This window comes from Geotrypetes seraphini, chromosome 2 (genome assembly GCF_902459505.1).
Source record: "Geotrypetes seraphini chromosome 2, aGeoSer1.1, whole genome shotgun sequence".
Lineage (NCBI taxonomy): Eukaryota > Metazoa > Chordata > Amphibia > Gymnophiona > Dermophiidae > Geotrypetes > Geotrypetes seraphini.
In genome coordinates, this window is record NC_047085.1 from 203784860 (window position 1) to 203801036 (window position 16177).

The window sequence follows — 16177 nt, forward strand, 5'->3', positions numbered from 1 at the left end:
TTCCAGCAGTGGCCCATCCAGATCAAATAGTGGCAAGATTCCATGCTATCAAGCCCAAGGACAGCCGTGGCTTTCACCATTTCTATCTCACTAGCAGATTATGGACTTTCCTTCAGGAACTTGACCAAACCTTTTTTTTTAATCTACATGTGAGTATGGCAACCACTATTAACAAATCCTCTGGTAATGAGTTCCAAGGTTTAACTATTCATTGAGAGGAGGTCACCTGACGCCATGAGCGAGTGAGGACGTGTTCCTGCTCAGCTCCGAGACCCCATCTCTACCCTTGCGCTTGCCGCCGGTATTCGGACCGCACACGATCGCGGACTGCCTAGCAACGGGAGCCGGATTGCATGGAACGATATTTAACACGTTCCCAGGAGGCGGCGCGCATGAAACCAGAGCGCAAAGACAAGGAGCGTGCGAGCCCCGGGGCGGGCAAGATGGCGGCCGCATCCGGAATGGCGGTCACAGAATTTTCGGCTGGGGCACTGCTGGAACTGAAGGCGGTGGTGGCGCAGGTTCTGGGCCCCCAGATGGAAGCCTTAACAACACAAATGACCAGACTTGAGCAGCTTATGTCAGACACGACGGCCCGAACGACCGAATTGGAGCACCGTGTTTCAACAGCAGAAGACACCTTAAACTCACACGAATTGGATCTCTCGACCCTGCAAGAAACAGTTCAACTACAAGCTGCTAAAATAGATGATCTAGAGAACCGTTCTCGCCGAGGGAACCTGCGCTTTATGGGAGTGCCTGAAACTATACCGGACAACCAATTAACTGCTGAGCTGGAGGGTTGGCTGGAGCTAGAATTTCCAGACACTGAATCTCTTGGCCCGCTGTGCCTAGAACGGGCACATCGCCTTGGCCCACGTCCGACCAGGGATTCCAGGCCTAGGGTGGTGATCGTGAAAATCCTCAACTACAGACACAAACTGGAGATCCTGCGACAGTACCGTGCTAAACGTGACACCGTGAAGTTTAGAGGTTCTGCAATTCGAATAAGCCAGGATTATTCAGCAGCTCTCACTGAACGCAGAAAAACCTTCTACCCACTGTGTTATAAGCTGGAGGAAAACAAGTATCGCTTTCAATTTATCTATCCAGCGGTCTTGAAGATTCACCATGAGGGCTCATGGCACGTGTTCACCGAGGCCTTGGCAGCCGCAGACTATATAAATAAGACTGTACAACCAGCATCAGAGCCGACATAGGAACAGACGAAGAGGCAACGCTTTCTACATCAGACGGTGGTTCCTGCAATCGTAATGTTGAATATTACAGAACTGTTTACAGTTTGACGCGATGGGGGCACTGTTGATTTACTGTTTGAAGGGGTAGGGGTGGGGTCTTGTGAGGCGCCATTCTCGGACCTATCGCATCTTCCTTCGGAGATATGGTTATTGGGTTTTCTGGGGGTAAGGGGGGGGAGAAGATGTGTGGGGAACAGCCTACTGAATTGTTATTGGGGATGTTGTTTATTCATTTCTGCCTGATTATTAGATGCTACAGGGACATTATTGTCCACCTGGGTGAGGCTGGGCACCTGGGTGTTGATTACTTGCAGCTGGATAGTTCAAGCTGTTGGTGCTTTGACCCTGGGTGATCACTCTCTCCGTATCCTGTCATAGAATGTGTCGGGGATTTCATCACCAGTTAAGCGTACGAAGCTCTTGAGACAGATAAAACATCATAGGGCTGATCTGGCATGCCTCCAGGAGATTAAATTGACCCGGGAAGAACACCAAAAATTACAAAGAGGCTGGGTGGGTTCAGTTTATTCGGCTTCATCTTCTGGGAAAAGAGCCGGGATATGTCTGCTGATACGCAAGGGGCTACACTGCTCTGTAACATTACTTTCTGAAGATCCTGAGGGTAGATATTTACTCCGAAAGATTTCTATGCAGGGCACAGACTTCCGGCTGCTGATCGTATATGGGCCGAACGCGTACTCCCAAGTATTCTTTGATAAATTAGTATCCCTGGGCTTGCAAGACACCTCACTGCCTTTGATAATAGCGGGGGACCTTAACCAAGTGCTGGACACCTCCTTAGATCGTTCCGGTTCCCAAACATCGACGGTGCCAAATTTAAACAAAGGTATCCCTTTTCTCTGTCAATCATTGGGTTTGGTAGACCCATGGAGACTTCTCCACCCAACAGAGCGAGATTACACACACCAATCTCGTGTACACAGATCATTTTCACGTATAGACTATGTGTTAGTTTCGGAATCTTTGTTTGTTCGAGTCTCTGAAACTACTATAGGCCCAATGGAGGTGTCAGACCACTGTCCCATTTGGATAGACCTGGCTTGGGGACAGCCTCCTCTCGGAGCCCGCCGGTGGAGATTCCCATCCTATCTCCATGATGACCCTGACTTTGGGGCCTACCTCCGAGCACGTTGGGAGGATTTCCTGATGAATAACGCACAACATTGTACAGACCCGTGCCTGTTTTGGGAAACCGCTAAATCGGTTCTCAGGGGGGAGATCATTGCTTATATTGCGGCAAGGAACAAACGTATAGCGGCAAGTATTATAAGCTTGGAAAGAAAATGCTCGGCCTTGAAGGCGGATTTTATATGTACACCTACCACTGCTTTGAGGGAAGAACTTCATGTAGCCCAAGTAACTCTTAATACATTAATACATGACCGTACCAAACGCTCTATTATTTACCGCAAATATAAATTTCATAGGTACGGAAACAAACCGGGCCGGATGCTAGCCTCATTAACTAAGAATTGGCAGGACTCCAGATATATTCCAAAAATTAGGCACGGTCCCTCTAACTATCACACCGCACCAAATGACATTGCGGACGCATTCTATCAGCACTTTTCGACATTTTACGCGAATCCCAGACCATACTCAGGCCCTGATGTTCTAGATTATTTGACTGATGCTGGCCTGCCTAGTTTTACTGAACATCAACGAGAAACTCTGAACAGACCATTGCAAGGCCAAGAGATACAAAAAGCCATCAAGACCTTGCGTTCCTGCACAGCCCCGGGCCCTGACGGGTTTTCGGCAGAATTCTATAAGATGATGTCACCCCAGCTCTGTGAGTCATTGATGTCTTACTACGAGGAGGTGACGGAGACTGGAGCTTTCCCGGCTTATGCTAATTCAGCCACTATTACACTGATCCCTAAACCGAATAAACCCAGGGAGGAGGTTGACTCTTACAGACCTATATCCCTGCTCAATGTAGACATAAAAATTCTATCCCGTTTGTTGGCAAATCGATTGACTCCGCTTTTACCACACATTATATCATCCACACAGGTGGGCTTTGTTCAGGGTCGCCACTCTGTTCTCAACGTGCGACGCACTCTTTTGGCTATGGCTAGGGCGCAGGCGTCGCGCGTTGGGGGCATTTTGGTGAGCCTGGATGCGGCCAAAGCATTCGATCAGGTTCTCTGACCCTACTTGTTTTCAGTTCTTGAATATGTAGGTATAGGCGGGCATTTCCTAGCCACATTGCGAGCATTATACACATCCCCCACTGCATCCATATTGGTAAATGGAGTTTTCACACCGTCCTTCGAGGTGGGCAGGGGGGCACGCCAGGGTTGCCCATTGTCGCCGTTACTATTCATACTATACCTGGAACCTCTCCTCAGAACAATTCAAAGAGATGACATTTTAGTCGGATTAATGGAGGGAACATCCCAATTACGGGTATTAGCATTTGCTGACGACATCTTGCTGACCCTGGCTTGCCCCCAGCAATCCCTGACTAGAGCCTTTGAATTATTGGACGAGTTCCATTTATTCTCTGGCCTAATCTTAAACAAACAGAAATCCTTAGTCCTGCCTTTGCAGGAGGAAGTCCGAACTTCCTGGCAGGGGCCCTTTCAATTGGAATGGGCCTCGAAATCCTTACGTTATCTGGGGATTTGGATCCCGCAAGACTTAACTCAATTATATAAGCTCAATGTTCTCCCCCGGCTTCAACAAACAGGACAGAGACTTCAAGCCTGGCGCTCCTACCCTTTATCTCTGTTAGGACGAATAGCCCTGTACAATATGATGATTATTCCCCAATGGTTGTACTTATTACAGACATTACCCTTGTTGTTACAACATCGTCACCTTTGTGTTCTTCACAAGTCACTAAATGGGTATCTGTGGGGTGGCAGGCGTTCGCGTATTCCCCTCCGTACACTTTTCTTACCCGTATCCCAGGGAGGCCTTGGACTATTACATCTGGGGAGAATGAATACAGCATGCCAACTTCGACATCTCAATGACTGGCTCTGTGGGACCTCCCATTTTTCAGTGGCTGAGGTTGAATGCCTTACATTTACCCCCTTTCATTGCAGCTATTTACTACATGCTTCCACATTGCCTTTGCGTACTCAGCATTATGGGGACTTCTTACTGGTTCCGATGAGGAAAACTTGGAAGAAACTGTGCAAACAACTGCACATTAGACCGGATGTGACACCTTATTTACCAATACATGGCAATGTTGATTTTGCTCCTGGAATAGGTCTAAGGGCCCCTTCTAAGTGGGCCCAAGGGGGGGTGTTTTATCTGTCTCAGGTATTAAACGCGGATGGTACCCTTTATTCATTTCAGAAGTTATTAGATGCTCATATATTAACTGCTAATGACTGGCTGAGTTACGGGCAACTGTTATACTATGTGAACTCCTTACCTAGACAGGCTTTATCGGACACTGTCCAAGATACTTTATCTGAAGCCCTCTGTCTAACAACACAAGACCCCACCCCACTCAGTGTTTACCATCGTTATTTGCAAGGGTTGGCTGGGGACCTTGACTATAGAACCTTGGCTGGATCCTGGTCCTTGGACTTACAAACCACAATCACAGAGTCCATGTTAAAGAGGAGCTTTAAATTAGGATCAACTATCCTGGTGGCGGCAATTGAAAGGGAACGATACTATAAATTTTTGGTTCGCGCCTACATGGCACCTACACGAGCTTATCAAGCCCACATCAGTACTTCAGCAGGATGCCCCAGATGCGCGGCTGCCAGAGCTACTCTTGGACACATGTTTTGGCTATGCCCTGGTATTCAAGCCTATTGGCGGCGCATAGGGCTCATAATACAGTCCTTATGGAACTGCTCCTGGACACAGACGTCGACTTTTCTCTTTACATTGAAATTTTCACTGGACCCAGTTAAGCCAGGGGTGAATGCATTTGTTCAAAGGGCTATCCTGGTGGGCATAAAGACTATTTTACAATGCTGGTTGTCCCCGCAAACGCCTACTGTCTCACATTGGCGGACTCAGATGATCTATTGGGCTGGTTATGAAAGACAAGATGTTCTTGATATGCATTCTAAAAAAGGGGCTCTATTTCTTCGTTGTTGGAGACCTTTTTGTTCTACTTTGTCTCCCGTAGCGAAAGCTCGATTATTAGAGTGAATATATTCAGGCATGTATGACAGTGGCTGTTCCCTTTTTGGGGGGGGAGGGGGGAGGGATTGGAAGGGGAGGAAATATTTCTTGTGTATTGCACTATGTTTGACTTGTATCTTATGTTTGCTGTTTATCGATAATAATAAAACAAATTTAAACATAACTATTCATTGAGTGAAAAATATTTTCTCCTATTTTAAAGGCATAACATTAAAATGTCCCCTAGGCTTTGAACTTTTTGAAAGAGGAAAAAAAATCAATAAAATTTTACCTGTTCTACACCACTCAGGATTGTGTAGACAAGTTTCAAGTTTATTTAAAATTTCTTATACTGATTAATCATATTTCTAAGCAATACAATAGTAATAAAAATTTATACAACAATCATAGTATAAAGTTAAAAACATAACTTTACATATCATCGAATGGGCAAAATGAGTAAAAACGAAGACTTACACCACGGACAAACCTAAAACAGGAGGAGAGAGGGTAAGAACTACATAATGCAAAGAAAAGAGAACATATAAGAAAAGTACAAAGGATGGGGTCAAACTGTGAAAACCATATTGATTTAGCCCTTAAGGTTTCAAGGTTTCAAGGTTTATTAAATATTTGATGAATCGCTATATCTTTATACAAAGCGATGTACATAATAATAAAATACAATTGAGTTAAAATACATACAATATATATAAACAATAGAAATTCAACATGACCAACAACAATTGGGAGGGAAGGGGGGTTAAAGTTACATCTATTATGTTGAGAAATACATTTAAGGGAAAAAACATTGGGGAATAAGGGGATTTTAAAAGCGAAATTAATAAAATAAAATAAATTTTAGATATTAAAAGCCTGTTTAAAAAGAAATGTTTTCAGGGATTTCTTGAAGTATACAATGTCTTTTTCAATTTTTATGTATTGTGGCAATGAATTCCACCATTGGGGGCCAACTACAGAGAACATATCTAATCTTCGAGTGCCTATTATTACAAGAGCCATTATGGTTCAAAAACATCAGGAATAAAAATGTTTTTAGCTTTGCCTTGAAATGAATAAGAGAAGTTTCTTTGTGCAGATAACTGGGCATGGAATTCCAAAGAGAGGGTGCCGTAGGTATGATCTCATAGGGCTCCTTTTATGAAGGTGTGCTAGCATTTTTAGCGCATGCAAAAGGAGGCGGTAGTGGCTAGTGCGCGTGGCATTTTAGCGTTTGCGCTAAAACCGCTAGCGCACCTTTGTAAAAGGAGCCCATAGTGTTGCTATGCTTTAGAGATGGAACGGTTAGAAGGTATTGGGTCATGGATCGAAGAGACATAGAAGGATTATAAGTATAGACCTCAATTATATCTCCCACTGCACCCATCTCTTTTCCAAGCTGAAAAGCCCTAACCTCGTAAGCCTTTCAGCATGTTATCTCAATGCAAAAACACAATTAACACATCATTGTTGAACCTGTGAGTAGTGAACCTCTGGACACTAGGTCCTGTGTAGACAGCCTCATTTACATTTTTCTGCTTCACCTCCCCTTCACTCTGGGCTGTCGTGTAATTCCTCAGTTTTACTCTCTACCTGCGAGATGGTGGGAGCCTGTCTGTTCTGCTCAATTTTGGGTATTATTTGGCTCCCAGTCTTGGGCCATCTCTGGCTGCTAAAGAAAACAGATTCTGAGGGCAGTAGTCTTAACCAAGAGGCAGCCTGCTTGACTACGGGAGCTCAGGGACTGTTCCCTTAGGAACCCAGTTTGCTCTGTTTTGTCCACAGAGAGCTTTAGCACAGGCTGTATGTGGCCCTGTGGTGGGTGGGGTTTTCATCAGAATTGGGTGCTAACATCATTCTTCCACCATCTGTACACATGAGTTCCAATGGGAGTTTGAGGTCTGTCTGACCAGTAGGACTGGGGAGCACAAGAACAAGCTATCCGGGTTTCCAGGCTTCTCTGAGGAATAAGTTCGCTGGCTGCAGTTTCAGCCCCAGAATGACACAGTGGGCTGGATTCTGTATAGGACCAGTCTCAGAAGCCACCTAAGCGGCTTTTGAGAATCACACAAAGGCGTCCTCATGGACAGACGCCTAAGCCCACCTAATAACCTGATTCTCTAACCGACGTCCATGTCACAGGTATTGGTTATAAAATCGAGTTGCCGCTATGTGTGGTCTCATGACATAGTAGAAGAGACTACAGATATCGTTGTGTGGTGAAATAACATAATATTACAATCACAAAGGTCCAAAAGAGAAAACCCGATAAGCTGGAACTCTGGAAGATGAATGCCAAATAGTCACTGCGTGCATGGGAAGTCCCAGACTATGGAGGAGGCTCATTAGCATACAATGATAAAATTGGCGTGAGAGCAGTATGTAGAAGATACGTAGCAGAATTGTTGATATGATTTGATAAATATCAATTAGATATGTTTTTGTCAGATATTTTGATACCCCTGATAAAAGACAGTTAAATAGGGCCATGTAGGGTTCAATTCTTGCCAATAAATTTGATTCATCACTGCAATGCTAGTCTGTTTTCTGCTTGACCTTTCTAGTATCTCCTGACCAGGTTGGAGTCTTCAGTCTGTACATGCATCTTTGCCTCTTCTACTTCTTTATCGAGTCACTTAACTCTCCTTTGCTTCAGGTACAAACTAGACTATAAACCCTCCAGGGAAGAGAGAGAAAAATAATTACTATACCTGAATAACTCACCTTGAACTAGTACTGAGAAAGCCATGCGCTAAATTCAAATTTAAAATCCAGTACAAAGCATATTGTGAAATATTACAAAACCCTACATAATTCTCTCCGGGTCTATAAAGCAATTTTATCACACCAAAATAGCACTGACTTCCAGAAGGGCCTACCTAAGAAAAGGCAGCACTGGGTAGTAGCTCAATACTCCTCTATTAGAAAAAACTAAACAAGCTGAATTAGTATTGATCAAACCTGCACAAACCTTCAGTGCTAACAGAACAGTGCTATTTCACACACATAGACCAGAGATAAACCCTCACCAAGTACAGAATAAGTAACCACAAACTAATATGAAGTACAAGATTAAATGTAAGCCCCCAAGAAGCCAGTCCACATACAATGAAACACCAGAGAGATAAACAGTGATGCATGCCTCTCTCTCTTTTCATGCCATTCAGCATCTCTCTTTTCTCCCCTTCACAAACCAGAATTGCCACATCTGTCTTGGTTTCTTCCCCTCTCCCGACCATTCATCATGGCCCTGTCTATCTCTTCCCCTTCATCCAGTATCATTCTGCATCTTCTTCCTCTCTCCCCTCCATCCAGAGTGGCCCCATCTCAATCTCTTCTCTTCTCCCTATTCAGTATTGTTCCATCTCTCTGTATCCCTCCCCATCCAGCATTACTCCATTTCTCATTTATTCCCTTCATCCAGCATGGTCCTGTCTCTGTCACTCTCCCCACCCCAGCATTGCTCCATATCTCCCCCCCCCCATCAGCATATCTCAGCTTTCTCTCTCCCCTTTCTGTTCATACTTTCACTGCCTTTCCAGGTCTGTGGCGGTGACAGCAATAATAATAAAAAAAAAAAAATAACAAAACAATTATATTCCCTAAGAAGACAGGGCAAAGAGACTTCACCAGACGTGCTGATTACATTACATATACTGCTGTTAAGTTTGTAATTAGAAAATGAAAAATCGTCTCCATTCCTCCCCTTTGTTATACCTCTCCCCAACCCTTTCATGGCCCTTCCCCTTTCTCAAAATCACACCCACTCCTTTTCAAAGAAGGTCTCCCCTCACTCCAAAAAAAATCTTAAATCCCAAATAACCTAAAGTAATATTAATGTTATCAAAAAATATGAGTGAACTAATCTGATTCTCACTTAATTTTGTGAAGAATTTGCTGCCTATTATTCAAGCCTCCATATATCAAAGTTCAAATGACTTAAAAAAAAAAATTTGCTTATGTCTTTCAGTGGTACATCAAGGTATGAGTATGAATCATGTATTTGATCTACTGTCTTTCTATAATGGAGGAGTGGCCTAGTGGTTAGAGCTGCTGCCTCAGGGTCAAACCTGAGGTTACAGGTTTGATCCTAGCACTTGCTCCTTGTGACCACCGGCAAGTCATTTAACCCTTCATTGCCATGGGTACCATAGTTAGATTGTGAGCCCACTGGAACAGATAGGAAAAAGAGTAACGGATTTAAAAAAATTGGACACCACCCTGAACTTATCCAAGTTAGGGCAGTACATCAAATGCCAATTACACAAACAAATCCATTTACATATTATCAATGTGAGTTACATTCAAGTACAGTAGATACTTCCCTTTCCCTAGAAGGCTTACAATCTTAGGGGCATTTTTACTAAGCGACGTTAGCAGGTTGGGCACTAACTGCAGGCTCTGTGCATACAACCCATATGTTAATAAAAGACATTTTATTTTATAGTGCAGGGGATGTGTTTGGGGGTGGAGAATAGGTGTGCCCTGCACTAATTGGTTAGCAAGTGGATGTTGGCATGCACTGATCAATTAGAGCAGAGTTAGCACTGGAGCTCTTAGGCCCTGATTCTGTACAGGATGCCCGGGAGAGGTGTACTATTCAGAATCGGGCCTACACTAAACCCCGATTCTGTAACCAGCGTCCATGTTACAGACGCTGGTTAGAGAATCGGGTTAGATTAGACACGGCCCGCTACACTTATCGCGGCAAGGGATCTCTCTGTCGCTATAAGTATAGCGGGCCGCAGCCACCTGTCCAATTGCCGGCAGGAGGGTGCCCAAACCCTCCTGCCGGAAGATGCCCCCCCCGACACTACCGATCGCTGGCAGGAGGGTGCCCAAACCCTCCTGCCCCCCCCCCCGACACTACCAATCACCGGCAGGAGGGTGCCCAATCCCTCCTACCGGAAGACGCACCCTCTCCGCACCCCCCCCCCGCGCTAACAGCCCCCAAACCTCCCCCCCACCAAACTAACCTTTTCTTATTGGCCAGACGGGTCTTGCCCGTCCAGCCGGCAGGCCCGCCTTGTCGAAATGAGGCGGGCCCGCCCCTCCCCTCCGAAGCCTAAGGCCTGATTGGCCCAGGCTCTAGAAGCCTGGACCAATCAGGCCTTAGGCATAGCGGGTCCGCCCATCCCCACTTAATCTAAGGCCTGATTGGCCCAGGCTCTAGGCGCCTGGGCCAATCAGGCCTTAGACTTAGTGGGGATAGGCGGACCCGCTATGCCTAAGGCCTGATTGGTCCAGGCTTCTAGAGCCTGGGCCAATCAGGCCTTAGGCTTCGGAGGGATGGGCCGGGGAGGGGCGGGCCTGCCTCATTTCGACGAGGCGGGCCTGCCGGCTGGACAGGCAAAACCCGTCTGGCCAACAAGAAAAGGTTAGTTTGGTGGGGGGGAGGTTTGGGGGCTGTTAGCGCGGGAGGGGTGAGGAGGGGGTGCGTCTTCCGGCAGGAGGGATTGGGCACCCTCCTGCCGGTGATCGGTAGTGTCGGGGGGGGGGGGCGGTCGGTAGTGTCGGAGGGGCCATTTTCCGGCAAGAGGGTTTGGGCACCCTCCTGCCGGCAAACGGACAGGCGGCCACGGCCGCTATACTTATAGCGGCAGAGAGATCCCTTGCTGCGATAAGTATAGCGGCCGCATCTACTTACAATGTAGACCAGCATTTTGTTGGCCTACATTGTAAGCGTCTCTTCCTCTACTAGGGAGATGCGTAGGGCCGCCTAGGTTCGCCTAAGGCCTTTAGGCGAGCTTAGGCGTCTTGCGGGCCTCCCTAGGCTCCCAGAGGCGCCTTCAATATAGGCGGCCTGCCTGGGGAGTATTTTTTTAAAAAAACGTGTATCCCGATTGGCTGATTAGACAGCTGTAGGACGCCTACAGCTGCCTAAAATCGGGATGCACTTTGTAGAATTAGGGCCTTACTTCCTACAAAATAGGTGATGGTAAGTGCTCGCATGCTGAAGGCCACATGATAAATTTCAAAATTAGCATGTGGCCATTTTAGAGCTGCACTAAGAAGTGGCCTCAGCGAATGGGTAACCCACGTGCTAAAAATAGTTCAGGCCACTTTTTAGGGCAGCTTTGTAAAAGGGCCCATAAGTTTGTAATTAAAACAATGGAGGGTGAAGTGCCTTGCCTACGAAAAGCATCAGTGGGAGAAGTGGGACATGCATGCTGGTTTGTGTTTTTGTTTTAGCTCAGTGCTCTAATCACTAGGTTGCTCCTCTGCTCATATTTTGAGGCTTGGGTTACAACACATTTCTGTAAAGAATAGGAGAGATCTAGAGTAATCAATATCATGTACAAAAATTAAGGAATTTTTTTGTGTGTTGGGAAAAGTCCGGTAAGTTGGTTTCACATTAATACTGCAGGGGATTTTCTTGCACATGGTAGCAGCAAGAAGGATTATTGTTAGTCACTGGAATAGCCCTACTTAGCCTGCTTGGGAATTTGAAAGGCTTGGATACAACTGATATGAAATTATACCTAGGCACTGGAACATCTAACCCAAAAACATTAAGAGAAAAATATAATGTTTATGAAATGAGGAAGTTGCTTCCAAACTGAAAAAGGAGGGTGGGCATCTGCTTATTTTCTAAAACATGAATTTCCACATCATAGAAACATAGAAATAGACGGCAGATAAGGGCCACGGCCCATCTAGTCTGCCCACCCCAATGACCCTCCCCTACCTCTCTCTGTGAATAGATCCCACGTGTCTATCCCATTTGGCCTTAAAATCAGGCACGCTGCTGGCCTCAATAACCTGAAGTGGAAGACTATTCCAGCGATCAACCACTCTTTCTCGCCAACAACTGCAAGGCACGTTACATTTCCCACTAAAATAGTCTACTAAATGTGACTGTGAATGTATATATTTTGTAAAATTGCACTTTATTTTACTTTATGTATGTTGTTAGAAGGGATTAGTGCATTTTAATGTATTGCTTAAAGTCTCACTGTAAGATATTGTTATATCTATTTTTTAAAAAGTTTATACAATATGTCACAACTATACCCTCATGAGCAAGCACTTCAATTTCATTGACTTTTGAGTCAGACAAGCTGAGGTGCCAAACCAGTTCCAATGGAGACCTGGGGCACAGGGCTTATCCTCCATGTCCCACCAATATAATCTCAATGTCTTATGGCCTCTTCACTGGCGCAAGCCAACCAATGATGATTTCTATTTATTGAGATTTATTAGTTATGTTCTTATGCTCTTTCCACCACCAATGCCTTTTGATAGGGGTTACCAAAACTTCTTTCCTAAGGCACTTACTTTCTGTCATTAACAACCTGGATTCAAAAGGGAAACGTGTGTGAAATTTTGTGCTCATCTACTGAGCCATCTTGTCTCCTGTCTTACTTTAAAACTTCACACTCCGTCCCTCCCCGGACTTGAACCTTCTGGCACCAGGAACCGACTCTTCCATAACTGCCTGGATGCTATTTTCGGTCTCATATTGCATGGCTTCTATGAAAGAGTGGGCCTCAAAAGTACTGTAGTAGGCAGAAGCTCTGTCTAAATTCATGCATCGCTGTGGAAAGGAGGAGATTTCTTTGGCCAATTCTATGGCATGATGAAGGGCTGAAAGAAAAAGTAATAAGAGTGGTGTGAAAAAAAAAAATACATGCACAGCATATAGAGATCCATGAACAAAGCAAATTCATATAGGATTTGGAATGATTTCTCTTTATGGCTCAGGGAATTACCTACCTATTTTATGTTTCGCAAAGCTCTGAAAACTTTTTATTTCTTAAACATTTTACAAAATAATACGTACACAAAAATTAAATAATTTCCCTCCAATTGTTTAAGCGTTCTTTTATCGTGATCCACTTAGGGCTCCTTTTACTAAGCTACGGTAGCATTTTTAGCGCGGGCTGTCCCCCACCCTACGCGGAAAAACTAACGCCAGCTCAATGGAGGCATTAACATCTAGCGCGCACGCTAAAACCACTAGCTCAGCTTAGTAAAAGGAGCCCTTAGAATTTTATTGAAATAAGCAGAATATAAGCTTATTGATTGATTGCAGCATTTATATACTATACTAACATGCAAATTAAAGAAAGGTACTGATGCTTAATATTTCACAGAACAAACTTCAAACACTATCAGGCTGCATTAGTTGTGCTCTACCTACAGTTTTGTAGGATAAGACTTTCTGAACACTGAAATTGCAGAAAATGCAACTCTTTTATTAATGGTTAGAGCACAGTTTGTTATGTATGTTGGTAAGGAGACTGTTAGGGGCATTTTCAAAACAAAAAAATGTCCAAAATTCTGAAGTTGGATGTTTTTCTCTGCAAAACTTTCAAGTGCCGATAATTGAAATAAAGAACATAAGACATTTTGATGGGACATTCACCCTCCAAAATGTCAAACTCAGAAAGGGGTGTGTTTTGAGTGGGCTGTAGGTCAGATTAGACTTGGATATTTTGTGATGACAACTGAACCTTTTGCAGGACATCCTAGACAGAACTTAGACGTTCTGAGCTAGACCTCTTTTAGAAGCATCTAAGTGCCAAAAAGGTACTCAAACTGACCAGATGACCACTGAAGGGATTAAGTAATAACCCCACACACACTCCCAATGATCACTAAATCCCTCCCACCCCCACCCCCCCCCAAAAAAAAAATAAAACAGTACATACAGAAGCATCTGGTATGGGAAAGGTTAGGAGAGCATCACACATGTCTTAAGTAGCCTGGCGGATGGGCTAATGAGCCACAGAGAGGAAAGCCTAGGTCCATAAAATACTCTACCCACTATATTTATGGTGGAAAGTGTAAGGTCACAAACATCCAAGTTGAAAACATCCAAATCTAGACCATTTCGACATGGAAGATGCCAGCATTGTAACGTACTCGCCACACAGACTTACCAATAGAGCAGTGGGGCACCTTAGAGGGAACTGCTGTGAACTTCACATAAAGAGTGCCAGATACACATCTCACCATCACCCCCTTCTAATGAGCCCTCCAAACTACCCCCCAAATATAATATATCGACCTGTCTACCACCCCAATAGCCCTTATGGCTGCAGGAGGAACTTATATGGCAGTAAAGTGAGATTTTTGTGGGTTTTGGTGGACTCATATTTTCCACCATAAATGTAGTAATTAGAGTGTCTTATGGGCCTGGCTTATTAGCCCATCCACCAGGCTACTTAAGACACCCTTGTGATGCTCCACATGCCAGATGCTGCTGTTCTACAGACAGGTATGTACTGTTTTATTCCTATTTTGGGGGGAGTGAATCCACCAAAACCCTACTATACAGTCAGATAAGTGCCACCTTTAGTCATAAGGGCTATCAGGTGATAGACAGGTGGGTATAGTGCATAGGTGTCCAACCTCGACCCCTGCCAGGTAGAGTTTTCAGGATTTCCCAAATTAATATGCATGAGATCTATTTGCATACAATGGAGGCAGTGCATGCAAATTCATTGGGGAAATCCTGAAAACCCGACGGGATTGTGGCCCTCGATGACAGATGACGGATAACCCTAGTATAGTAGGTTTAGGAGGAGTTTTAGAGGGCTCACCATACATTAGAAGGGTGATGGTGAGATGTATATCTGGCACCTTTATGTGGTGTTCACAGAGAGCCCTCTTAAGGTGCCCCACTATTCTTGTAGCATGTTTATGTGACCAGTGCATTACAATGCTGGCCTCTCCCACTATAAATGGTGCCTATTTTGGACGTTTCTAATTTGGACGTTTTTGTGGTAGAAAATGCGAATAAAGTTAGCTATCCTGGTAGTCTAGACGTTTTGGTGGTCAAGACATCCAAATAAGGGATTTTTGAGAAAAAAAAAAATTATTTGAATGTTCTATTCGAAAATGCAACAAAACACAGAAATATAATGGCAGAGCCCTAAGTTTAACTCAAAAGGTATTCACCAGCAGCAAACAATCAAAAGTAATCAATGAATAATTAATATAAATAAATAAATATGAGACACTTCAGTATGGGCCTAAATATGCAGCATCGATAACCTTTCCCGGGCCCTGGGCAAAAGCTCATAAGTGACCAGCACCAGGTTTTTAGAAAAACCTAAATAAGTTTTGCCACATACATCATTTGTCTCTTATGCGATTTAAGTGCATGGTGAAGAACTGTGAGAGGAAAATATAGGAGCAAAGAGCAACTCAAAAAGCCTCACCCCTCAAAAGAATCTCAGTTACATAAAATAAAGTGCAAAAAATATTTTTAAAAAACATGAGCGTTTGCTTTTTTCAAAGATCATATGTGAATCAATCACAAGTGTCAGTTCATATCCATTCGTATTCAAAAATCATATATACAAATCACAGTTGATGTCCCCATTTGAAACATTGAAATGAGCCGAGACAACCACTTGTTCAGATTCAAATAAGTTTACAGAAGATATCAATTGTGATCTGTGACTTTCCCTCTTCATTTCATTTCAATTTTATGAATGGGGACATCAACTGTGATTTGTATATATGATTTTTGAATACGAATGGATATGAACTGTGACTTGTGATTGATTCACATATGATCTTTGAAAAAAAAAAAAAGAAAAAAGCAAACACTCATTTTTAAAAAATATTTTTTGCACATTAGCACTTTGCACTTTATTTTATGTAACTGAGATTCTTTTGAGGGGTGGAGCTTTTTGAGTCACTCTTTCTCCTATATTTTCCTCTTGGGGTTCTTCACCATGCTTTTAAATCACATAAGAGACAAATATGTATGTGGCAAAGCTTATTTAGGTTTTTCTAAAAACCTGGTGCGGGTCACCTATGAGCTTTTGCCCGTGGTC

At 44.0% G+C, this 16177-nt stretch overlaps 1 protein-coding gene across 2 annotated transcripts in view; it reads right to left on the reverse strand.

Annotated features, from left to right (window-relative positions):
* Window positions 1–11160: 11160 nt before the first annotated feature.
* The window catches only part of LOC117355746 (mevalonyl-coenzyme A hydratase sidH-like), a 33903-nt gene continuing 28886 nt past the window's right edge, over window positions 11161–16177 (reverse strand). For both annotated transcript variants that reach the window (XM_033934728.1, XM_033934727.1), the window contains exon 6: window positions 11161–12971. In XM_033934728.1, coding sequence (XP_033790619.1) covers window positions 12751–12971 — 221 coding nt within the window. In that variant the 3' untranslated portion in view covers window positions 11161–12750. The remainder of the gene's footprint in view (window positions 12972–16177) is intronic.